General features: G+C 43.2%; 2 protein-coding genes across 12 annotated transcripts in view; one reads left to right on the top strand and one right to left on the bottom strand.

Moving 5' to 3' along the window:
* Positions 1 to 18831: 18831 nt before the first annotated feature.
* On the bottom strand, positions 18832 to 21115 carry LOC117200066 (uncharacterized). Its single transcript, XM_033421629.2, has 2 exons — positions 20110 to 21115; positions 18832 to 19270 (listed from the first exon to the last, which is right to left on the bottom strand). The coding sequence occupies exon 1, from the start codon at positions 21113 to 21115 to the stop codon at positions 20486 to 20488; it is 630 nt and encodes a 209-aa protein (XP_033277520.1). The 3' UTR covers positions 18832 to 19270; positions 20110 to 20485.
* A 241-nt stretch (positions 21116 to 21356) lies between these two features.
* The window catches only part of PCDH7 (protocadherin 7), a 409263-nt gene continuing 404542 nt past the window's right edge, over positions 21357 to 26077 (top strand). For all 11 annotated transcript variants that reach the window (XM_049708852.1, XM_049708851.1, XM_004266219.4 and 8 more), the window contains exon 1: positions 21357 to 24530. In XM_049708852.1, coding sequence (XP_049564809.1) covers positions 21357 to 24530 — 3174 coding nt within the window. The remainder of the gene's footprint in view (positions 24531 to 26077) is intronic.

The raw sequence follows: 26077 nt of genomic DNA, 5'->3' as shown, positions 1-26077 counted from the left end.
GGGGATTTTCTTTATTTGAGGAGGCACTGTTAGTTTTTGAGGCACAGGACCTGAACTTAGAATGGTACACGAAGGTTGCAGCAGCCGTTCAGAATGCAATCCACTGCTACCATGTCATCTATGACAAGAAAAAAAGAGCTACTACCCAGACATCACTGGATTGTTTTTTCAAGAAGCTAGATAGAATTGAACCCAGCAAGGAACCAGAACCTGTGGCGTCAATGTCAGGAATGAGTGAAATTGCCGCTTGCCCTCCGTCTCCTATTGCTGACGATCCTTCGGCTCTACCATCCCCCACCTCCTCTCCCTCCTCCAGTTAGTAACTCTTCTTGCCAGTTCACTAGATGCTAGACCCTGTATGCCAGCTGTTGTACTGTACAACTGTGTCTTTCAAGGTATTGTACTGTAATATTAAAAAATGTTTTCATTATTTTTTGTGCTTGCTTTTTATGTATTATTTGTGTGAAAAGTATTATAAACTTATTACAGTACAGTACTATATATCTGATTGTGTTAGTTGGGTACCTAGGCTAACTTTGTTGGACTTAGGAACAAATTGGACTTAAGAACGAGCTCTCGGAATGGACCTCGTTCATATGTAGAGGACTTACTGTATGCCAGAACCTCCCTGTCTTATAACTTCTAGTTTATGATTGGTCCTTTTATTTACCACATTATGCTGTGCATTTATTCTTCTGTTGGTGTATATTGTTAATATCATTGGTTCATATTTACAATTGAATGTTTGAATGCTTGCTTAGTTTTCTGTCTCCATTTATTTGTGATAACAGTTATGCTGTTTATTTTAATGAAAGAATGATAATAATATGTATTCAGCACTGTCTCTGGGCCAGCACCATTCTAAGCACTTTATATAGATTTTACTTTTTGTCTTTCTCATAGGTAGTTTCTACTTTTATTATTTCCATTTCATAGACGAGAAATCTGAGTCACAGAGAGTTTGTACAACTTGGCCAAAGTCACAGAGTTAAGCATCAGAAGACTCTAACTCCAAAGCTTCAATGATTAGTTAGTAAATAACACCTGCTCTATAGACTAGATGTTTGAAATGCAGAGAGTTGAAAATCATGTATATTAGATATCTATTTCTGCATAGCACAATACCCAAAAAGCTAGTGGCTTAAATCAACAAAACGTATTATCTCACAGTTTCTCTGAGTTAGGAAATTGGGAGTGGCTTAGCCGGTGCTTCTGGTTCAGGATCTATCACAACAGTGCTTGGCGTCTGCTTGGTCTGTGGTCTCAACTGAAAATATGACTGGGGAGAATCCTCTTCTAAGCTCACTCACATGGCAGTTGGCAGGTCTCAGAAGATCCAAGCACGTCGGGTGACTATTGGCAGGCTTAAGGTTCTTGCTGAATGTTGGCCAGAGATAACAGTTCCTGTCCATTTGGGCCTCTCTATGGAGTTACTCCTAACTGACAGCAGGTTTCCTCAAAGACAACAAAGGAGAGAACAAGAGACAGTCCAGGTGCAAGCCACAGTCTCTCTTTAACCTAATGTTGGAAATGACACTTTTACTTTCACTATAATCTCTTTATTAGAAGTGAGTCACTAAATCCAGCCCACCAAATAGGAGGAGATTACATGAATACCAAGGAGCAAGGATAATTGGGTGCCATCTTAGAGGCAGTCTACCAATCATGAGAACTCTCTTTTAATTTAGAATCTGCTGCAAAATAGTTACGACTTCAGCAAGTCACAGTCACTAATTTTCTCATCAAGCACATGATGATAATAACCAGTCTGACCAAAGTCTTGGGGCTATTCAAGGAATAAAAGAAAAATCATAGATATGAAAAGTTAAGAGCTTGATATAAATATGACTTTACTATATTATTTTTCAAAGGCCAGGGATTATGACTAACTCATTTTGATTAGATCATATCTCTTCTCCATTTAGTTCCTCATTATACTGAATATCAGTACTAAATTTCACTTTCATCTTATGTCCAAAGATAAGCAAGTAATCAGAAAATGTGTGAAATGGCCAAAGGAATGCAAACTAATATTTGTGAAGCATAACTCTTATGTTGATCTCTGTGCTGAGCACTTTATATACATGATCTCAGTTAAATCCTCACAATTACTTTCTTAGGGAATAGCCCCTCTATTCCTTCTGCAGGATTCTGACCCTTATAGAAGGAGCACAACTAATGATCAGACAGAGTAGCTCTATTTTTCCTCACTCTTGGCCTCCAAGGCAAGTCCATGCTAGTATCTTTCATTTTGCCCCATTCAGAGATTTTTAGAGATATAGAAATAACCTTATTAATCTTGTTCATTTTTTTTACCTCTAGGCAATACCACAGTCTCCAAAAATCCCATAAATATCCATCTATCATTTTCTTTAAAATCTCCAGGAAAAGAAACCTCCTTGTTTAACATGTCACATCACATTGGTTCAGTGCCTGCAGTACAGTGGCTCAGGTTTCCTCATATGTTGCTCCACATACATGTATGTCCTCAGGTTAGATCACAGTGGTTCAAAAATGGAGATAACACCTTTCATAAAGCATAAAGTAATGAATCTCTCCCTCATTCTCTCCCTTTCAGATATGCACACATACGTGCACACAATATGCATAATATGTACACCCATATGCGTACACACACTTAAATCAATTATTGGAATGACCATTTCTTATAATGAGCAGCACCTTCAAAGAATGAAAGGAATAGTCACAAAAATGCCTCAAGTACCTGGAAGAGGAAATCCAAGAATGTTCAGAGCACTTGCAGTATCATGGAAGTAATTGCACAACTTTTCAAAGTGACAAATTTGAAGGTACCTGAACTTATTAGATGCTAGACTCTGATTTGCTAGCTTTCAGAAATGCCTTTAATAATTTTGTATTACATCATAGTTAGCCCTATCCTAGAGGAGTGTTGTTCTCCATGAGAAGTCAAGGCATAAATACATTCATACTAAACAAATTAAATGTGTGATTTATGTGTGATTATATTCCATGCTGGTTAAGATTAAATTAATGAAATTACTTGGGTCACATCATATACTTCTGCATCTCCCATAGTCCCTTGCTAATGTTTAGGTACAAAGTAGGTAAATAACATGAGTTTAAATTAAATTTTATGTGTGAAACTGACCACTGATGAGCCACTCTGGCATTTTCAAATGATACACCCCAAACTTTACCATAACGATCAATTAATTCCAAGATAAAAATCACTCCCAAATAAGCTATATATTTTAATGCTTCCTTTGAACAACTGCTGAGTTTAGAAGAGCATGAGGCAATGTAATAGAAACAAATTACTGGGTAGATAATTCAAAAAAACCACAGTTCTGGCCACAGAATTTCATTTAATGGGCTGAGTGGCTTTGGTATAGTTGTTTTGCTTTCATATGATTGAGTTTTCCCATTTGAAATTGGGAAACCTAAAATCATAGAATGTAAGTTCTGTAAGTGACTTTAGAGATATCTAATTAAAAATCCCACATTTTACAGATCAAGAGACTACATCCATCAAAATTTGTCTCTGAAACAAACACTCTCTAAATATCAGGAACATAAAACAGCAAGGGTTTATGTCTCACTCTTACAAAGACTACTCAAGGTTTGTGTCACTATCCTGGGCATCTCTGTATTAAATAATTTAATAAAGCTCCAATGAATTAGGTACTACTAAAACCCCTAACTCCCATGACCAGTTACTGAATTGAACATTTATTATGGTGGACCTTACCAAGGATGACCAGGGAATGTTTATGTACTCTGCATGTTGGGTAAACACTCCAGGCTGCTTTAATCTCACAATGCATATATATATTAACATGTTGTGATGGTTAATTTTATGTGTCAATTTGATTGGGCCACACAGTGCCCAGATATTTGGTCAAACATACTGGGTGTGTCCATGAGGATGTTTTTGGATGAGATTAACATTTGAATCAGTAGACTGAGTGAATCATTGCTCTCCTTAATGTGGGTGGCCCTCATCTAAACAGTTGAAGATCTGGGATCTTCTCCTGTCTTCTCCTGTCTTACCACTTGAGTTGGGACATTGAGTTTCTTTCAGTCTTTGGACTCGGACTGAAATGTTGGCTCTTCTTGAGGCGTGAGCCTGCCAAACGCAGATCTTGGGACTTCTCAGCTTCCAAAATCACTTGAGCCAATTCTTAATAATCTCTCTAGCTCTTTCTCTCTCTTTCACAAATATGTGAGATATATGTGTATATGTATATACATATATCCTATATCTCATAGTTTCTGGTTTTCTGGAGGCTAAAGTAATGCAAATTTTGGTACCAAGAGAGGGTCTAGAGAAACAGAATTTTAAGGATGAGTTTTCTGAATTGGTTCTGAGGTTTCTGGAATTGGCTTTCTAATCTGTTTAAATGTAAAGATGCTAATGAATATATTTGCAATAGTAGAGAGAGTACTGATAGTCCATGGTGTGATTTGGCTCTAGAGATATGCAAAATAGCACCACTGGGTACTCCTAATCAACCACTTAGAAGAAGCAAGGATCTTGGTGACCCTATATTTGTTACCTTTACTAAGATATATAATGAGATTGGCTAGTTACTCCTATTGTAGCTGGATAAAGTGGGGAAAATAAGGATGAGCTCAGAGATTCAAATTCCCGCTCAAGTGCCATCCATATACATGACCTGAAAGTTTCTGTATGTGACCTCAAGCAGATCCTTATCTCCTGTAGTTACAGTGCTGAGATTGCTGAAAATTAATGAAAGGAATAGTCACAAAAATGCCTCAAGTACCTGGAAGAGGAAATCCAAGAATTTCAAGAATCCAAAATATTTCCTGTAGCTGGCTGAATTGCAATTCAAGTTGAACTTCCAGCTTTTCACAGTGTCTACTGTTAAAATGGAGACATTAACTGGGAAGAAATGATATGATGTGAGCTGCCCATCATGAGCTGGGTCTCATAAAGTTGGATATGCACAGCAATATCCATTATCAAATGGAAGTGATATATATATATATATACACACATACATACACACACATATATGATTGAACCCAAACAGGCCCAGAAGGCACAAGAAAGTTACATGAAGAAGTGGACCAAATGTTCATGGTCCCCACTCCTGCTACACTACCTTCTCTCTCTGTCTGCATCTCTGACCTCATAGAGAGTTTCCTACAATCAGTTGACAGAGGAAGAGAACACAGGGATCTTGTTTACAAATGATTCTGCACAATATGCAGGCATCACCTGAAAGTGGATGGTTGCAGCTCTCTCGCCTCTTATGGGACATCCCTGAATGACGGTAGTGAAGGGAAACCTTACTAGTGATCAGAATTTCAAGCAGTACAGATGTTGTTCACTTGGCATAGAAGGAGAAATGGCCAGAAGTATGGTTATAATGATTCATGGGCTATAGCCATTGGATTGGCTGGATGCTCACAGACCTGGAAGGAATATGACTTGAAAATTGGTGATAAAAAAATTGGGGAAAGAGGTATGTGGATAGGCCTCTCTGAAAAGGCAAAAAAATATGAAGGTCTGTGTGTCCTATGTGAATGTTCACGAAAGGGTGTCCTCAGCAGAGGACGATTTTAATAATCAAGTTGATAAGGTGACCCGTTCTGAGATACCAGTCAGCATCTTTCCCCAGTCACCCCTGTTATTGCTCAATGGGCTCAAAAACAAAGTAGCCGTGGTGGGAGGGATGAAATTTATGCATGGGCTCAGCAACATGGACTCCTACTCACCAAGGCCAACCTAGCTCTAGTCACGGCTGAATGCCCAATCTGCCATCAGCCAGGTCCAACACCATTCCTGAAGGTGATCAACAACAAGCTACCTCGTGACAGGTTGATTACATCGGACTACTTCCATCATAGAAGGGGCAGTCTCTTGTTCTTATCTTAATAGAAACTCACTCTGGAGGGAAATTTGCCTTCCCTGAATGTAGTACTTCTGCCAAAACTACCATCCATCAATTTACACAATGCCTTATCCACCATCCTGTTATTGTGCTCAGCATTGCTTCTGATCGAGGTACTCAATTCGCAGCAAAAGTGTAGCAATGGGTTCATGTTCATGGAATTCACTGTTCTATCATGCTCCCTTTTGGAAAGGCAGTCTCATGTGTGCAGTGTTTCCACCCCCACTTGGCCATATAAGAATGGGCCTTGGGCCTGGACCACTTCCTCACCAAGAGATAAAGAGCCCACACAGCCTGTCACAGGCTTATCAACTTGTGTGGGAATATCTTTCTGTTTCTGTCTCAATAAGCGTTGCTTTTTTCTGTTTAGGCATGTACATCAATGGCCCTCAGGCAGAACCCTGCCTTTTAGCATTTCAGACTTCATGGAAGAGGGGTCAAAGTCCTTCTACTGTAGCATGAGAGGTATACATCTAGGCAAGTGGCCCTTCTTCAGCTGCTAGTAGAATGGGGGTGAGTGGATGAGATGGAACTTGCTAATCATAAGGGACCAATGTACACTACTGAAGCTGATCTTTCTCTGTCTCTTCACTATGTGAGTAAAACCCCTGTCCCATCCAGGGCTTGACGGTATTGTGTTTTCCTTAGCAACTTTGATATCAAAATGCAGTGGGCAGAAGTGTTTGGACTTCTAATCCTGGTGGCTAGCAGTGTGATGATCTTTGTTATTCCCCCACATAGTTTCAGTCCTCCCTTGGCATTGCTTAAGTGTGCAAAGTGTTTTGCTGTATATTTCCCACCATCCTGAAGTAGCTGGCTTGATAAAACTGTGAAATGGCCTTTTGAAAACTCATTTACAGTGCCAGTTAGGTGGCAGTATCTTGAAGGGCTGGGGAAATGTTCGTTAGAAGGCAGTATATGCTCTGAGTAAATGTTGAATACACGGTGCTGTTTCCCTGATAACCAGGATTCACAGGAATCAAGACATCAGGAATCAAGTAGGAATCAAGTGATAGAAATTCAAGTAGCACCATTATTACCCTTAGTGATCCAGAAACAAATGTTTGTTGCTTGTTCCCACAAGCATTATTCTGGGTTTTGTCTGTGAGGATGTTTTTGGTTGGGTTTAACAGTTTAGTCAGTAGACTGAGTAAAGCAGATTTTCCTCCTTAATGTGGGTGGTCCTCATTCAATCAGTTGATGGCGCAAATAGAACAAAAAGACTGAGTATGAGGAAACTTCTCCTGACTGCTTGAGCTGTGACATTGTTTTTTTTTCTAGGCTTGGGACTCAGACTGAAACATCAGCTCTTCTTGGGTTGAGTGTGCTATTTTTAGACTAGAATTTATGCCATGGGCTCTTCTGGTGTCCCCTCTCTCTCTCTCTCTCTCTCTCCCTCCCTCTCCCTCTCCCTCTCCCTCTCCCTCTCCCTCCCTCCCTCCCTCCCATATTATATATGCTCTGTTTCTCTAGAGAACACTAATATAATGTTAAGGAAGAAAAGATGGAGCATTGTGTGCTGGCTCTTAAATGCCTCCACCAGGAGAAGACCCATATCATTTCTGTTTATATGTCCTTGACCAATGCAATTCCCATGGCCACCCTGACTTCTAGATATATAGAAGTATAGTCCTTCCTATGCTTGAATGTAGTCAGGAGTGCCCTTTGGTGAATAACAAAAAATGACTAGCACAGTAATTTAGTCCACTTATGAAGACACTCCTAGTTTGTAGTAAAGTTCTTGTCATATTACTTGTCGATCCTTCAGGCATGTAATGAAGGTCAAGGCCATAATAGAAGATGGAGGATCAAAATAAGTACAAAAAGCATAAATTACATACAATTTGAGGGGGTTATGAATATTAATCCATTGGACTATTTATTAATTTAATATGTGTAAAGAGCCTAGAATTGTCCTTGGTATACCATAAGTGCTCAGTTAATATTACCAATTGCTCTGATCATTGTTACAAAATGGTGCTCTACAGACAAAAATTAGATGATCAATAATCGTCTTAAAGAGGGTCTCTTTGTGAAAATACCAAGATAATGATAATTGCTACCATACTGTGGCTTAACACCTATAACAATATTTTGTGGCATGGATCATAAAGGTAACGAAAACATTACAGTGAAGCAGAAATGAAATATCAATGCGTGGGATTTTTCCATAAATATTGACTGTGTGTCATCTTTGGAAATAAAGCTCCTTAGACTGAATATTTCCATCAAAACATTCTGACTTAAATGAAGGGCCCTTGAAAGTTAGGAACAAATGGCATACTTGCTTTGATCTGTCATAAGGGAGATAGGTACATTTAAATCAGCCCTATTCTATGTTTCAGTCCAGAGAGCTATGAGCAGACTGTCAGTTAAAATCAGTTACACTGGGCTTCCCTGGTGACACAGTGGTTGAGACTCCGCCTGCCGATGCAGGGAACACGGGTTCGTGCCCCGGTCCGGGAAGATCCCACATGCTGCGGAGCGGCTGGGCCCGTGAGCCATGGCCGCGGAGCCTGTGCTCCGCAGCGGGAGAGGCCACAACAGTGAGAGGCCCGCATACCGCAAAAAAAAAAAAAAAAAAATCAGTTACACTGAAGACAGATTTTTACAAGAGAGAACCACATAAGATTAATTAAATGAAGTATATAAACAAGAAAGGTGTTTGGTGGGTCTGCTTATGGGTAAAACTTTATAAATTAATTAGATCAGTTCTCCATCATAATATAAGGTATTATTTATAATATATCAGAGCAAGAGTTTTCAAATATGAATGAACTAAATTGGATCCCCCCAGCCTCAGTCACTTAATACCTGTGATATCTTTTCATTACTTAACCTCCTTAACCTCTTTAAGTTTCAGTGTCCTCATCTTACTATGGATAAAATTATCCCCATAATCTAATAACTTCACAGGGTTATTAGGAAATTTAACCTCCTTAAGTCTCAGTATCCTCTTCAGTTCTACATAAAAAATAATCTCTGTAATGTAATAACTTTATAGGTATATTATATTAAACAATAATCTTCATAGGTTAAATGATAACCTTATGAAATGTGTTGAGAATGGCATCTGGCACACAGATGAGCCACAATATGATAACAATTATCATTATTAAATCTGGTGCTGACATTCAGCCTCTGTTAAATTTGCAAACAGAATTCTCATGTTCCAGCCATCTATTGCTAGGTAACAAACACCCTGAAACAATAGTGGCTTAAAATAATAAACTTTTATTAATATTTCATCCAACTTTTGTGGGTCAAAATTTGTGCAAGGCTCAGGTGGGTGATTCATTGGCTCCATATGGTGCCGACTATGGTGTCAACCACTCAGTGGTATTCAGTTGTCAGATGGACTGATCTAAAGGGTTCCAGATGGCTTGACTGGTATGTCTGGTGCCTTGGAGGGGTGACTGAAAGTCAAGGTCCAGCTGAGACTGTCACCTATAGTGCCCACATGCCATGAGGCCTCTCCAGCATGGTGGTCACAGGGTAATTAGACTTCTTAAGTGGTAGTTTACAGCTTCCATGAGAGTGCTCCAAGGGACAGGAGCTGGCACAGTGTTACTTCCACTGTGTACTATTGGTAAAACCAGTCACATAATCTGCCCACATTCAAGGAGAGGGAACAGAGAATCAACCTCTCAGTAAGAGGAATGACCATAATTACAAGGTACACTGTGAATTCTTTGTGTTATGATGAAAGTGTATCGTTATGCACATGGATTATGTAATGTGACATTGGGTATACTTGAGTTAGAGCTTTATGGATATGGAGCTTTACACATGGCGCTTAGCAACATACGTTCCATCTGTGCACTTACATATTGCAGTAGCTCCTTTCTCACATGGAACATGAAATACTGTCTTTTTCAGTATTGTCATTATACTCATGAAATTGATATTCCAAAAAACCATCAGAAAACTTTTTCTGTTAATGGTCAGATAGTAAATAATTTAGGCCTTCCCGGCCACATGCTGTGTCCCTGTCCTATATTCTTTTTCTTTTGTTTTTAACAGCCCTTTGAAGGTATTAAAAAAAAAAATTCATAACACAGGGGGCCATACAAAAGCAAGCCAAGGGCCAGATTTGGCCTACAGACTATAGCTTGCTGACCGCTGAACAAATGAAGAGCAATACAAGTGTAAATGGCTCCAATTCTAAACTATGAAAAATGCATACAAAACAGAAATGAAGATTCTGAAAAATCTAGGATACTCAACCCTAAGTTCTCAGAAGAGCATTAGGAAAAATAAAGGAAAAATAACTTTTGTTAAGAATTTAATTTGTTCTGGGCAGTATTAGGTTCTCTTATGAAATTATCATATTTACTACCCACAGCAACCGAAAAGGTGATTTGCTGTTCCCATTATATAGACAGAATTAAAATATGAGCTACTTAAAGGCAAGTATTGGACTTTACTTATGTTCAAAATCTGGCACAGGGGCTGATATAAAAAAGAATTTAAATACATGTTGGATTAGTTGAATTAAATGATGAAATATCAGGGTTCAGGGAGAGTCATCAAAAATCACAGAGGTCCAAAGTAGAGGTCTTGGAATTCAAAACCAGTTTCTTTTTTTTTTTTTTTTAACATCTTTATTGGGGTATAATTGCTTTACAATGGTGTGTTAGTTTCTGCTTTATAACAAAGTGAATCAGTCATACATAAACATATGTTCCCATATGTCTTCCCTCTTGCGTCTCCCTCCCTCCCACCCTCCCTATCCCACCCCTCCAGGCTGTCACAAAGCACCGAGCCAATATCCCTGTGCCATGCGGCTGCTTCCCACTAGCTATCTACCTTACTACGTTTGTTAGTGTGTATATGCCCATGACTCTCTCTCGCCCTGTCACAGCTCACCCTTCCCCCTCCCCATAACCTCAAGTCCGTTCTCCAGGAGGTCTGCGTCCTTATTCCTGCTTTACCCCTAGGTTCTTCATGACATTTTTTTTCTTAAATTCCATATATATGTGTTAGCATACGGTATTTGTCCTTTTATTTCTGACTTACTTCACTCTGTATGACAGACTCTAGGTCTATCCACCTCATTACAAATAGCTCAATTTCGTTTCTTTTTATGGCTGAGTAATATTCCATTGTATATATGTGCCACATCTTCCTTATCCATTCATCTGATGATGGGCACTTAGGTTGTTTCCATCTCCGGGCTATTGTAAATAGAGCTGCAATGAACACTTTGGTACATGACTCTTTTTGAATTTTGGTTTTCTCAGGGTATATGCCCAGTAGTGGGATTGCTGGGTCATATGGTAGTTCTATTTGTAGTTTTTTAAGGAACCTCCATACTGTTCTCCATAGTGGCTGAACCAATTCACATTCCCACCAGCAGTGCAAGAGTGTTCCCTTTTCTCCACACCCTCTCCAGCATTCATTGTTTCTAGATTTTTTGATGATGGCCATTCTGACTGGTGTGAGATGATATCTCATTGTAGTTTCTGACCCACCTCCTAGAGTAATGGAAATAAAAACAAAAATAAACAAATGGGACCTAATGAAACTTCAAAGCTTTTGCACAGCAAAGGAAACCATAAACAAGACCAAAAGACAACCCTCAGAATGGGAGAAAATATTTGCAAATGAAGCAACCGACAAAGGATTAATCTCCAAAATTTACAAGCAGCTCATGCAGCTCAATAACAAGAAAACAAACAACCCAATCCAAAAATGGGCAGAAGACCTAAATAGACATTTCTCCAAAGAAGATATACAGACTGCCAACAAACACATGAAAGAATGCTCAACATCATTAATCATTAGAGAAATGCAAATCAAAACCAGTTTCTTTATTTCCAAATAGTTTGCCCAATTCTTTCTTACCACGCTACCAGTTGACCAACTTCCAGCACCAACAATCTGGTCCAAAAATAATTTGTTATAGCAATATGATTTCTGTCCTTAGGAAAATACCATTAAGTAGTATTTATCTATAAATTAGATTATTTAAAGTCGTAGCATTTGTTTATTTTGCAGAATTGAATTTATGATTTGGGGGATTCTCTGATGTCCATGTTTTACTCATTTAAACCACTCTCTATCTACGCTCTTAATTATTAAATGCAAGGACAGAATCAGGTTTTGTAAACTTTACATAATTTGGGTGGCCTTCCTTAAGAAAAAGTATATAGAGTAAGATACCAAAATAGTTACAAAATAAATACCTATTTAAAAATCATAAATTATAAGAAATTCCACATTTTATAGATCTGACAAATAAAAAAAAGTATCACAATGTCTCCCCCAAACCCATAACTTATTAACTAATAAATGGACTGATGACATATGCCTATAATACTACTTTTTTGAACTTTGGTATGATCAAGACTTCTGAAAAAATGATATATACATTCAATCTGAAATTAGGCATACAGAAGAGCAATTGAAATAGATTTTTAAGTGTTACTGCACTGTATTAAACTTGATAATTGAATAAATAAAACATCCTTTGACATATTGATGAATAGTTTACAGTAAGAGTTTGTCACTGAAACATTTGTTTCTTTAGGGTATCTTTATTGCATTGGTGGATACAGGGTGTGCCATTTCATGTTCAAGTGCCAGACTTTGTCAGAAAAAGATGTTTCAGATGTGCTAACTCCAATACACTGGGATGCAAAAGTCACCCAACTACACACACACTGACTCTGCAGTATTGCTGCATATTTGTTCCCTCAAACACAGGGACTCTGATAAATTCTGTAGTTGTACAATTTCTGCTTAGAACTTGCACACACACACACAGACAATCAAAAGAATAGTGTACATCTTCTGCCTTATTGAGTAATTCCTACAAGAGAGAATTTTTGTTTTAATTAGATGTCAATGAGAAGCACATTCTCCACTTGGAATTTTATGCCTAATAATTAGAAGAACTTTCTACAGACTTTTTTTCTGTCTCCACACACTTAAGCCTTGATTCCACTTCACCACCCATATATTTCCAGGAACCCACACTGGGGGATATTTCATTACTTTAGAATCTCTGGCACTGAACCTTTGTGCCACCACACAAGGCAAGCTGGTGCAGTGGATGTCAAATTCTTGGAAGCAAATCTGTACCACGGTTGTTAGAAATGACTATGAATGAAAGAGACTGTAAATCCATAAAAATACATTCTTAACACACCCACATTAAATGTATCCCCATCTCAGCTTTCCCTTAACTAGATCTCCAAAATGCCTGGGGCTCGCTAACACCATTTAAACAAGAAGTTTGACAGAGGAAATTGAACAGGAAGGAAGCAGTGTTGTTAACCTATTGCGCTTAAAATTCTTACTCTTGAAAATTTCAAAAACGTGACTGTGTAAACATATTATTGCACTGCCCCCCCTCACCCCAAGGTCTTGGAAAATGTTGGTGCAAGTGAGAGACCCTGAAAGCTTGAGATTCCTTAGCATCACATTAAGTCTGCCCAAGGGAGTAATTCAGAAACTGAGGAACACTGACAGGGATGCCTAAAGAGTAACTTTTGGTAGTTGAAGGCAATATTGGTTTATAGACCTTTGCAAAATGCGATTTTATAGGGCAAAATAAAACAGAAACTGGGACGTTACCTTAGTTTCAGTGATACCTTTTTAAGTTTCCCGTATGTTTTTTTCACCCTCTCTCCTATGTTTTAAATAAATCTGTTTCACAAGGAAGATAGAAGCAAAGCTTCCCACTTGTTAGATGACAAAGGAAGCTTTATATCAGATGTCATTGAAAAGACAAGGATAGGTACTATTTCTTTCCTCCAAATAGTCAGATATGATCAGGCTAACATCTGGAGAGAGAAACAAGGAAACACTCAAAAACAGAAAGATCTAGTAAACCTCTCAGTGCTGAATTCAGATATATACTGTTGATGATATATACTGTTACTAATCACAGCTATTTGTTTAATAATGCACCAAAACACTTAATATGTTATTCATAAGTCAGCCAAATCAAAAGCTTCTAATTATATCCATATAGTGTTTGTTTGTTTGTTTTTAATCTAGTCGTTTGGAGACAAAACTGAAAATCAGCTACACAGCCAAAACAAGAAATAAAAACAATAACCGTTAAGTACAAAGAATCAATATTATCTTTCCAACTCACTGTGCATCAACAATACTTTATCAAAGTCCTGTTCAAACTGTTAAAATGCTACACCAGTTATGAGGGGAAAAGAGTAAAATATGTTTGCTAATGTTGAAAATCACCAGGTACAAATTTATATAGCTTTATGTAAATAGCAAAAACTTGCCTTGCATTGGAACTTGCATCTCCACCTGTGACTAAATAGAACAACTGCTGATTTATAGGGATTATAGTTGAAACCCATATTGTCTATTTGGTAGGCCTTTTAATCCAGCTTTACTTGTATAATTCATCAAATAAGTGCTGAAACAGGCATTTAGAACATACTACTGCTTTCCAAAATCAACGTGGGTCTGAAATGTATTGATGGTTTCCAGGTATTGGTCCTAGGTCAGCTTAATAATCTGTGTGACTGACAGAGTTGAACAATGATTTCATTTTAGCCATCCATGTTCCTCTCGGAAGTGAACTTCCACTTCTGCTCAGGGTTGCCCAGACTTAGTCAATGGCCTCATCTAGCCACAAGGGGGCCAAAAGAGTAATCCTACCCTAGGTCCAGAAGTCAGAAATATTTGGGGAAAGGTCCCAGGGATTACCATATAAAGATCAGCATCTATCATTGGAAAATTAATTGCTGCTAAAGTGGTCAGTCAGATTTACTATATTACCCACCCTAGAAACATACTACATTTTGTATTTTCTGAATACAGTGGGTTAAACTTGATTGAGTGAAGTTTTGTACCACCTGGTACTGGTAATTAACACAAGAAGTGATCTAGTTAGCACAGGTCAACATAGGGGCTAAAACTTATAAAGCTAATTCATAACTTTCAAGAATTCTTAGTACAAGCAAGGTCATTTATTTGAGTATTATATTCATACAAGCCATTATAATGAGATTTTTTTTCCCTGAAACCCTTAGTATATTATCTAGCTTAGAGGTCATTATTCACAGCAGCATTTGACATATCCTGCCATGGTAGTAAAGAAATGCCAAATGTCTCAAGTCCCTGCAAAGGGCATTGTAATGTTCAATTTTTACCATAGATAGTGACAGGGAACTGCTTCAGATGGCCACGAATAATAGGATATACTGTTTTAAACTATCAAGGGTCTTTTTCCCAAAAATTCACCCAGATTTTGCTAAATACTCTTTTCCTAAGTTTAGATTTTTGCAAATGTATAAAAATTAGTGTAAAGTTGGAAAAAATCCACAAATTATCTTGTAAATAAAAGGCAATGTGTTCATCAGTTATAGTAACTGGCTATATATATATATATATCACATAAATTATAAATCTACGCTTTATTGCATATATTTTGGCATTTAAAACTCTAGAAATCAAAAATAAAAATCTCTCAATCTGTGCTAAACTTAAAGTGAAGATTATTTCTACCAGGTGTCACTTTAAAACCAAAAACATTGCATTTAAATCAGTAAACCACACAGCCTATAAATTAATATTTAGATAAACTCAAAATTATTTTCATGAATTTCTTTCTCTTCAACCAGAGTTTTTATACTAGCCTTATGGAAATGTTTAATAGTCATCCAAATAGGCAGTATGAATCAGTTTAGTTCGTAGCTTGTGTTCTTGTATTGATATATTGCAATATATGGCTTTGCATTACATGATTTCATGATTTCAACAGTACAACTTGTTTTATTTCTTGGCTGGAGACCAATTAAATAACCACTGATGCAAGCAGTTACTACCTGCTTAAAAGGAAATCTGTGGTTTCTGTATTTAAACTGCTGAGTTTTAATGTCCATCAAAAAGTCTGTTACTGCAATGAATAATTTAGCCATTTCAGTCTACTACACATTTTAATACTACAAGTGTGTATTTAAGACTGCAAAATATGCCTATAGTTTCTCAGTCCCAAGAATCAGAATCATACTTGCTGTAAGACAATGGTTATATTTACTGTTTGAAATGTTATAGGTTTAAGGGACGTCATTTTTGATAATTATTTAGAGAAAGAAGACTAAAATATCAAATTTAACAGAAGTAGTTGGAGAAATGATTGATCGTAAAGAGTTCAAAAACTTTACACCTATGTAATTGGATACAGATGACCCTTTTGAAAAAGATGAAAGGTCAATGAATTTGAGGATGTAGGGGTGTCATTTCCTCAGTTTGTCCCTTGGTGGCGTTCTTGAGTCACTTTCTCCCTTCCCGTCAAACTGCTTTACATTTCTTTCCAGAACTGGCTATCATGTTTACTGTATTTAACCTTTTTCTTGTATTATCGTAAATACAGCGTCTATAATAAATGAAAGCCCCCCAGAGATTATATCTCCGACACCTACTTCTTTGTAATTCATTCTAACCCATAAACTTTTGTTGTCGTTGTTATTCCGCTTCCTGTCTCTTCTTGAGGCTTAAACTACATCACGGATCCTGAATGCTATTTTTCAGCTCAGTCACTGAAATGTTTTAACTGCAAAGTAGTTTCAAGTAAGCAAGCTTAGTTGGTATATTTAAAAAGTAAAACCAAAAACTACCGGATATTGTAAGTTAGGCTAAAATATTTGGCATGGAAAAAAATCGTTGGCCGAGCTTTTATAAAATGTCTATTAGAATGGGATGGTATTTCTATAATCAATTTTCTTTTTTAACCTAGGTTTCAAAGGGACATTTCTTTTTATTGTCCTAAAACAAAAAAAAGGAAAAAAGAAACAAAAACAAACATCCCCAACATTTCAAAGTCTCTCAAACATTTTGGTTCATACAAGCGATGACGTCCTATCTGAGGAACTAAGGTTTTAGGACACTGATCTCGTTTCCTCTCTTCAATTCTGGCCGCAAAAGTAGCAGTAGCAGCAGCGGTCTCTTTAATTTATTGCAGCCGGTTACACTTTCGATCCCATTTCCTTCTGAACCCTTTCAGGTTGAGAAGATAAACGCAGCCTCGGGTCTGAAAAGCCGGGCGGGGTTTGTGGGTGGGAGCGAAGCCGGATATCATATTCCCTTGGTGAGGTCTTGTACCGGGGGGGATTTAGTCCCCCCGGTTGCGTTTAATGAAATTGCTGAGCACTTGAGACACTGGCTCTAAGACTGCGGAAATGGGGCGGGGGTGGGGAAGACGGCATCTCGCCTCCATTCATCCTCCGCGCCGGCTGGAGGCTGGAGGCTGGAGTGTTAGTCCCTAGACAGGGGGCGGAAGAGGACTGGGAGATCCGGCCGCGGCAAGGCACCCCGAGGGCTCCCCTCACCTCGCCCACAACCCCACCCCGCCCATTCCGTTCCCTTTCCTAAGAACCAAACGGCTAGGCAAATCTGCCAACACTCCTGGCTGCTCCGGCGTAAAGGTCGGAGCCGGGGACCGTGGGGGGAGGGAGGAAGTCCAGAAGGCTTCAAGGCCTCAGCAGTCTGGCCGCGCAATTCTCCATGCAGCACACGTCGCACCCATTTCCCACGCTGGTTTGGCTTGGCGGCGGAGTTGGTAGGGATGAGAGTAGGAAGGGCGGGCTGGAGACTACCTCCCGCTTGCAATGAGGAAACCACTCCGCTGTGAAGGACGAGCTCTCCCCCCGCCCCCCACCTCCGTTCAACTGGGAAGGAAATTTAAGCGCGCTGGGGAAAGGTCGCTCACTCTTTAGCCCTTCGCTGGTGCGCGCCTGGAGACTGCGCGCCGCAGCGGCGGGCGAATTTTTGAAGATGTGCAGGGGCTTGTTCAAGTTTATGGACTGGCGAGGCAAGAGGGAGTACACAACGTCTCTGCCCATGCGGCTGCCTGAAGTTTGCAAAATCTTAGTAAAGGCGGCGAGGGGAGTGAGTGCACTGCACCATATTGCCGCGTAGTGGAACGCGCGGGCGCAAGGCCGCGGAGTGGACTGGCTTCAGTCTTCCGCCTTGGACGCTGGAAAAATGGAACCGGGTGTCGCAGGGAGGCAGGCGTTTTGATTAACCAGAGTTTGCCAGATATAAGGGGAATTTGGCGTTACTGACACTTAGCCGGCTTCTGGGGCGCTGCGGCGCCCGCCCCCCGCCCCCCGACTTCAGACTGCGGCGGTACGCACTGAGTCTGCGCGCCGGGCTGTTCTCGCTGATGTTGCAGATACAGAGCGGAGAGGCTCTGGTGGCGGCGAGAGGGTAGGAAGTGGGGGATAGGGGATGGGGAAGAGGAGCGGGAAGGCCGCCTTCCCGGCCTGGCCTCGGAGGAGGAGCCGCTACCCCCAGAGTGCTGCTGTTTTAGCAGACTGGAAAATACCCGCCCGCTCCCTGGCACATACCACACGCGCTTCCTTCCTCCGCACCTTTACGGTCCCCCATAGGGAATGCTTGGAAATCTCTGCCGCCCCTCCCCCATTCCTCCTGGCTGCACCCGCCTAAACAACCGCGCGCTACAACTGCTCGTAGACTTTATTGGTGTTTGTCTTCTTTAAATCATGCTGCCGCCTCACATAGGTCTCGTAAAAGCAGAGTACCCACTCTGGACGTCTTTCTTTCTCTTTGCTTCTTTTCGCTTTAAATTTTCCTTTAAGAGGAGGCCCTTCAATGCCTATAAATTGTGCAGACCAGCTGAGGACCAACCAAAACCTAGCAGTAGCCCCTTTTCTTTTTTGAGGTGGAAAGAATTCTCTCCAGATATCTCCTGCCCACCTAAAACCGCCCCCCCCCAAATCCTGGCTGGGCCCCCTTGTTTAACAGCCGCTGAAATAAATGAAGAGTAACTGGCTGCACTTCAGAAAACACGACCAAAATTGGGATCCGATGAGGCGGGCTGCGGTGGCCGTGACTGAAAACTGGGGAAGCCTCGCGTGGGGGAATACCATGTACGATCAAGTGGCACAAAGTCAAAAGAAGGAGAGAAAAGGAACTAGGGACACTTAGGTACACAAAGTTGCCATTAAAGTTTATTTCCCTTTTATCCAGATAGGTGACGCTACACTTTGCCAGTTACTAAAGGCTGCAGTTTTCTGCTCAGAAAATAATATCGAGGCTTCCAACATGTGTTTATTACCCAAGCGCGCGCACACACACGGTCTACCCCGTAAGCAAGCGCGACGACAGGGATACCAAGCATTTAAACAAAGACAGCCGCGCCCCCCGCCAACCCGAGCCCTCCTAACTCTGCGCTCCCAAAAAAGGATCCCTCTACCACTCTCTGGAGTTCGCTGTTCTCTCTTAACCACTGCAGCCCATCATGGTTTCTCAGAACACCAGCGTGGCTCCCTGGGTGCACGCGGGGTCCCCGAAGCCACAGCCGACCAAGCCTTAACCAAGATGCTAATTCGCGAACCAGAGACACTTCGGGAGGTGGGGAACATCATCTGAGAAGGGGGAGAAGGAGAAACGTTTGCTGACACACTCCCGGCGCTCTTACACACACACTCGGCATTAGTCAGAGCGAGAAGGAAATTTACCAGCCCCAGGGAGGGAAAGCAAGTTCCCCCCAGAACGCAGCGGCTGCACTCGCCGGGGAGGGAGAGGGGCAAGTTTTGGCTTATGGGGGACTTGATGGGGTTGTGCACACTTGGAGTGGCCCCCGGAGCTGAAGCTGGGCTTTCCGGAGCGGTGCGGCTGGCTACGGCTCCCTCCTTTCTCCTCCCCCCGGTACTCCTCCCTCCTTCACTGCTAGTGTGTAGTTTCCGCGGCTCCGCTGCTACTGCCGCCGCCGCCGCCGCAGCAGCAGCGTCAGGGACATGCTTGAGCCGCGAGCGAGGCAGTGAGCTCCCAGCAGCAACCACCACTTTGGGTAAACTTGCGGGTTTCCGGCTCGCGGCTAGCGAGCGGGAGCTTCCCGCTTGCCACTGAGTGCCTTTGAGCCGTGGCAGCCAAAGGGGCGGCGGGAGCGCCCGCACCACTCTCCAGACCAAAGGGGACGAGACAACTGCGGAATTCACCCGCCGTGCCAGGGCACTTCCGAGGCAACAACCAACTGGCACTTTTTGTCCCCTTGGCAAACTGGATTTTTTCTTTCTTTCTTTTTTTTTTTTTTAAAGCTACTTGGCAGCTGCCTCTGACTCCCCTCCCCCACCCCCCCGTGCCTTTTGCTTTTCTTCGGAAATCCGGACAGAATTGGGCATCTTTGTTAACTGCCGTTGGGAGAGCCCGGCTGGGGTCTTTCGCCAGGCCACCCTCGCCTGCGCACCGAGCCTGGTTTGCTCACCTTTGAACTGCATAGGGATCAAGTTCAGCTCGAGTTGCCTGCATTGGGACTGGGAGAAAGGAGAAGGGAGCGTGCAGGAGAGAGGAGTGGGAGAAGGGGAAAGGGGAAGGGAGAGGAGGGGGGAGAGAGGAGGAGGAGAGAGGGAGGGAGGGGAGGGATCGAGAGAGAGCGGGGAGAGAGGGAGGCTGCAATCTCCTCCCTGAATCGCGCACAGCGCTGCAGATCCCAGTGCTCTGACATGCGGGCCGAATGCAGGTGAGGAAAGGCACAGACTCTGCGGCTGCGAACCCAAACTTGGGCACCGCGCGGTGCGCACTGCTCAGCCTTCACCCCCGCGGGCGAAAGGCTGCTGCGGTTTCAGGCGGCGGCTTCGTGACTAATGACCTTGCGCAGAGTTTTTAAGAAAAAAAGAGAAACCCGAGCTCTCTGGGGTGAGAAGGGACTGACTATCTGGGCGTCCCTGAAGATGGCTTGGGCTGCTCTTCCGCGCGCGGGGGGAACCCTGAAGCGGACCGCTGTGTGACTCGTGTCGTCTCCACTGCACGGTGCCCGAAGCGACCTGCCGGGATTTTTCATTCTCGATCTGTTGACTGGCTCCGCCGCTGCCTGAGCGGAGTCGGAGTTGAGACTGGCTTGTTGCTAGCCCTAGCACCTCGTGCAAGAAGCGACTCACGTTTGCCTGGGCAGCCGGAGCAGAAGCTGGGTCTGGAGTGAGTGGCTGGAACGTGAATTGGACGCAACTCGAGTAGCAGCAAAGACGAGCGGGGTTGGCAGGCGGGGAGGCTGCAGGCTCGCTCCCCGCTGCTTCCCGGCTACACCGCCGGCCTGACAGACCGGTTCCGGCCCCATCCGACAGAGCGGGGACGGGAGCCCGGGATCCTCTGCGCGTTGCGGTGATGACTCTGCGGGGGCGGGGGGCGGGCTCCGAGTCCGCGGCGCTCAGTGTCCCGTGAACTGTGAGTACTGCGACTGAACGGCGGCTGGCGAGCGGGCGATTAGCACCCATTGCATGAATTATGAAACAATAACTTTAGGAGGAAGCAGGAGGAAAAAAAAGAAGGATCTTTCGCTGGTCCCCCCTGGCCGACTCTGGACGTTGCTCTTGCCCCCTCCCTTTTCTCCCTCTCGCTTCTTCCCTTCACAGAGAGGGGAGAGGACTGGGAGGAGGGCAGGCGACCGGCCCCGGAGCAGGGGGGCGCCTCGGGGGCCGTGATTAGAAGGAGCAGTAGCAGCAGCAGCAGGAGAAGATGCTGAGGATGCGGACCATGGGATGGGCGCGCGCCTGGTGCCTGGGCTGCTGTCTCCTCTTGCCGCTCTCGGTAAGCCTGGCGGCCGCCAAGCAACTCCTCCGGTACCGACTGGCCGAGGAGGGCCCAGCAGACGTCCGCATCGGCAACGTCGCTTCGGACTTGGGCATCGTGACCGGCTCCGGTGAGGTGACTTTCAGCCTCGAGTCGGGCTCGGAGTACCTGAAGATCGACAACCTCACCGGCGAGCTGAGTACCAGCGAGCGGCGCATCGACCGCGAGAAGCTACCCCAGTGTCAGATGATCTTCGACGAAAACGAGTGCTTCCTGGACTTCGAGGTGTCGGTGATCGGGCCCTCGCAGAGCTGGGTGGACCTGTTCGAGGGTCGGGTCATTGTGCTCGACATTAACGACAACACGCCCACCTTCCCGTCGCCCGTGCTCACGCTCACGGTGGAGGAGAACCGGCCAGTGGGCACTCTCTACCTGCTGCCCACTGCCACCGACCGTGATTTCGGCCGCAACGGCATCGAACGCTACGAGCTGCTTCAGGAACCCGGGGGCGGCAGCAGCGGCGGCGAGGGCCGGCGCGCCGGGCCTGCAGACAGCGCCCCCTACCCCGGGGGCGGCGGGAACGGCGCGAGCGGCGGCGGCCCGGGTGGTTCCAAGAGGCGGCTGGACGCACCAGAGGGCGGCGGCGGGACCAGCACCGGCGGCCGCAGCAGCGTGTTCGAACTGCAGGTGGCTGACACCCCGGATGGCGAAAAGCAGCCGCAGCTGATCGTGAAGGGGGCGCTGGACCGCGAACAGCGAGACTCCTACGAGTTGACCCTGCGTGTACGCGACGGTGGCGACCCGCCTCGCTCCTCCCAGGCCATCCTGCGGGTACTTATCACAGACGTGAACGACAACAGTCCCCGCTTCGAGAAGAGCGTGTACGAGGCTGACCTGGCGGAGAACAGCGCCCCGGGGACCCCCATCCTGCAGCTGCGTGCCGCCGACCTGGACGTGGGGGTCAACGGGCAGATCGAGTACGTGTTCGGGGCGGCTACCGAGTCCGTGCGGCGCCTGCTGCGCCTCGACGAGACGTCCGGCTGGCTCAGTGTCCTGCACCGTATCGACCGCGAGGAAGTGAACCAGCTGCGCTTCACCGTCATGGCCCGCGATCGCGGGCAGCCCCCCAAGACCGACAAGGCCACGGTGGTCCTTAATATCAAGGACGAGAACGACAATGTGCCGTCCATTGAAATCCGCAAGATCGGGCGTATCCCACTAAAGGACGGGGTGGCCAACGTGGCCGAGGACGTTCTGGTCGACACTCCCATCGCCCTGGTACAGGTGTCTGACCGAGACCAAGGCGAGAACGGAGTGGTCACCTGCACCGTGGTGGGCGATGTGCCCTTCCAACTCAAGCCGGCCAGTGACACAGAGGGCGACCAGAACAAGAAAAAGTACTTCCTGCACACCTCGGCCCCTTTGGACTATGAGACCACCCGGGAGTTCAACGTGGTCATAGTGGCGGTGGACTCGGGCAGTCCCAGCCTCTCCAGCAACAACTCCCTGATTGTCAAGGTGGGAGACACCAATGACAACCCGCCCGTCTTCGGTCAGTCGGTGGTGGAGGTATATTTTCCCGAGAACAACATCCCTGGAGAGAGGGTAGCCACGGTGCTGGCGACAGACGCAGACAGTGGGAAAAACGCTGAAATCGCCTACTCGCTGGACTCTTCCGTGATGGGGATCTTTGCCATCGACCCAGATTCTGGGGACGTCCTCGTCAATACGGTGCTGGACCGCGAGCAGACTGACAGGTATGAGTTTAAAGTTAACGCCAAAGACAAAGGCATCCCGGTGCTACAGGGCAGCACCACAGTGATTGTGCAGGTGGCTGACAAGAATGACAATGACCCTAAGTTTATGCAGGACGTCTTTACCTTTTATGTGAAAGAAAACTTGCAGCCCAACAGTCCCGTGGGAATGGTCACAGTGATGGATGCTGACAAGGGGCGCAATGCGGAGATGAGTCTGTACATAGAGGAGAACAGTAACATTTTTTCCATTGAAAATGACACGGGGACCATTTACTCCACAATGTCTTTTGACCGGGAACATCAGACCACATACACATTCAGAGTCAAGGCTGTGGATGGGGGAGATCCTCCCAGATCCGCAACAGCTACAGTCTCTCTCTTTGTGATGGATGAGAATGACAATGCCCCCACAGTTACCCTTCCCAGAAACGTTTCCTACACTTTACTGCCACCTTCAAGTAATGTCAGGACAGTAGTAGCTACGGTGTTGGCAACAGACAGCGATGATGGCATCAATGCAGACCTTAACTACAGCATTGTGGGAGGGAATCCCTTCAAGCTGTTTGAGATTGATTCCACCAGTGGTGTGGTTTCCTTAGTGGGAAAACTCACCCAAAAGCATTATGGCTTGCACAGATTGGTGGTGCAAGTGAATGATAGTGGGCAGCCTTCCCAGTCTACCACGACTCTGGTGCATGTGTTTGTCAATGAAAGTGTTTCTAATGCAACTGTGATTGACTCCCAGATAGCCAGAAGTTTGCACACCCCACTCACCCAGGATATAGCCGGTGACCCAAGCTATGAAATAAGCAAACAGAGACTCAGTATTGTCATTGGGGTTGTTGCTGGAATTATGACGGTGATTCTAATCATCTTAATTGTAGTGATGGCAAGATATTGCCGGTCCAAAAATAAAAATGGCTATGAAGCCGGCAAAAAAGATCACGAAGACTTTTTTACACCGCAACAGCATGACAAATCTAAAAAGCCTAAAAAGGACAAGAGAAACAAAAAATCTAAGCAGCCTCTCTACAGCAGCATTGTCACTGTAGAAGCTTCTAAACCAAATGGACAGAGGTATGATAGTGTCAACGAGAAGCTGTCAGACAGCCCAAGCATGGGCCGATACCGATCAGTTAACGGTGGGCCTGGCAGTCCTGACCTGGCCAGGCATTACAAATCTAGTTCCCCATTGCCTACTGTCCAGCTTCACCCCCAATCACCAACTGCAGGAAAAAAACACCAGGCCGTACAAGATCTACCACCAGCTAACACATTTGTGGGAGCAGGAGACAACATTTCAATTGGATCAGATCACTGCTCTGAGTACAGCTGTCAAACCAATAACAAGTACAGCAAACAGGTAAGATGCATCCCAAATATATTTAAGTATCTGAGACAGAGCATCTTCTGCAAAGTTTTGTCTTCTCTCTTAAAGCTACTAGTTAACGTTTTAATAGCAGGAATTTAGTGTTGGTGTAGTTCATACACCATTTATTTAGTAGAGGCCATGTACAAAAGGTACACCACTGTATTTTGCATGTTATACCAGAGTTTACTAAGTTACTAAAGAAAACACTGTAGGCAGTGTTTTACACTTCTCTTAGTACTTGACAATCCTAATTCGTTCTACATTCTCTGTTTCCAGATAAATATGTAAGTATTGTTTGGATGGCTAGTTTTAACCTGAAATTATTTTCTTTTGTGCTACTAAGTGGATAATTGTATCCAAAGACAAAATTTCTAAAGTTACTTCTGCTGTCTATGCAAATTGGGCACTATAAAAGTTTTAGCTATGTTATATATATCAGCAGATGCTGATTTATGCAAATGAAGTACTAAGTCCGAGATATTGAAAAACTGACTACTTTGACAAAATGCTGACTTACAGTATTTAATGATATGCAAATACCATGCAAAGCTACATTTTTATTATTTAAGTATCTATACAATTAGGCTTCTATAAGGATATGCAGTCGGCCTTTATATTATTTGTATTCGGTAATAAAAGTTCATAAGCAAAAGTAAATTACATGAACCATTTATTATTTAAGCCAAGCAACAAAAATGTTCATGTTTGATGCAGTGTGTGCAAGAATATTTTGATGTGCATTGTGATATACTGAGACTATAAAGGCTTTATGGAATATTTGGCACAGTTATTATTCAGTGAAATGTGGCAACAGTAAAAAAAAAAGTGTATTCTGAGGTGAACTTCAAAAAATATAAAATTTATTTTTGAAAGTTTTGCTCATGTAATATATGTGTGTGTGTGTGTGTGTGTGTGTGTGTGTATAATTCACAAAGTTTACTTTTCATGCCCATCAAGGTTTGACACACAACAAATAAAAACCTTTTGGAAAATTCTGTGTCTAAAGCTGTAGCAACTCTGCTAATAAAACGTCACATATTTCTTACCACCAGAACATCTCAAGAAACACATTTATGTCTGTCAATTAATATCCAATAACAGTTTTTCTATTAAATATGTTTTGCATGTGGAATGTGAGATCTTAGAATAATTAAGGCGAAGAAAAAAGTTATTTTATAGCCTCATTGAAGATGTTATTGATGGGCTCAGTAAAGATATTATAGAAAAGAGATAAATATTAATTTTTATTGTCATAATTTAAAAAAATCAACTTTCTAAAGAAATGTCTTTGATATATAGTAGTTTACTGTAGGTATTTGGATAAGGAGAAAGACAACATGCTTTTATATCCAGTTATCAAATCAATCCAAGAAAACACAGGTTTGAACTACACTGAATTAAATGACTTTCAAAAAGATGTCTTTTCATGCACGTGAGCCTGAGTTATTTCTTTTAAACTGAAATATAGCAAGTGGAGAGTATATCTGTTGTTGTGTTATTGCTTTACCTGGAACTAGAAGATTTTTGTTTTGTTTTTG

The sequence above is a fragment of the Orcinus orca genome, chromosome 4 (assembly GCF_937001465.1).
Source record: "Orcinus orca chromosome 4, mOrcOrc1.1, whole genome shotgun sequence".
In the NCBI taxonomy this organism is placed as follows: Eukaryota; Metazoa; Chordata; class Mammalia; order Artiodactyla; family Delphinidae; genus Orcinus; species Orcinus orca.
This window is presented reverse-complemented; position numbering and strand designations above follow the sequence as displayed.

Coding starts and splice junctions, on each gene's coding strand:
- LOC117200066 (XM_033421629.2), bottom strand. CDS start 21,115: ATGGGTGCTAATCGCCCGCTCGCCAGCCGCCGTTCAGTCGCAGTACTC.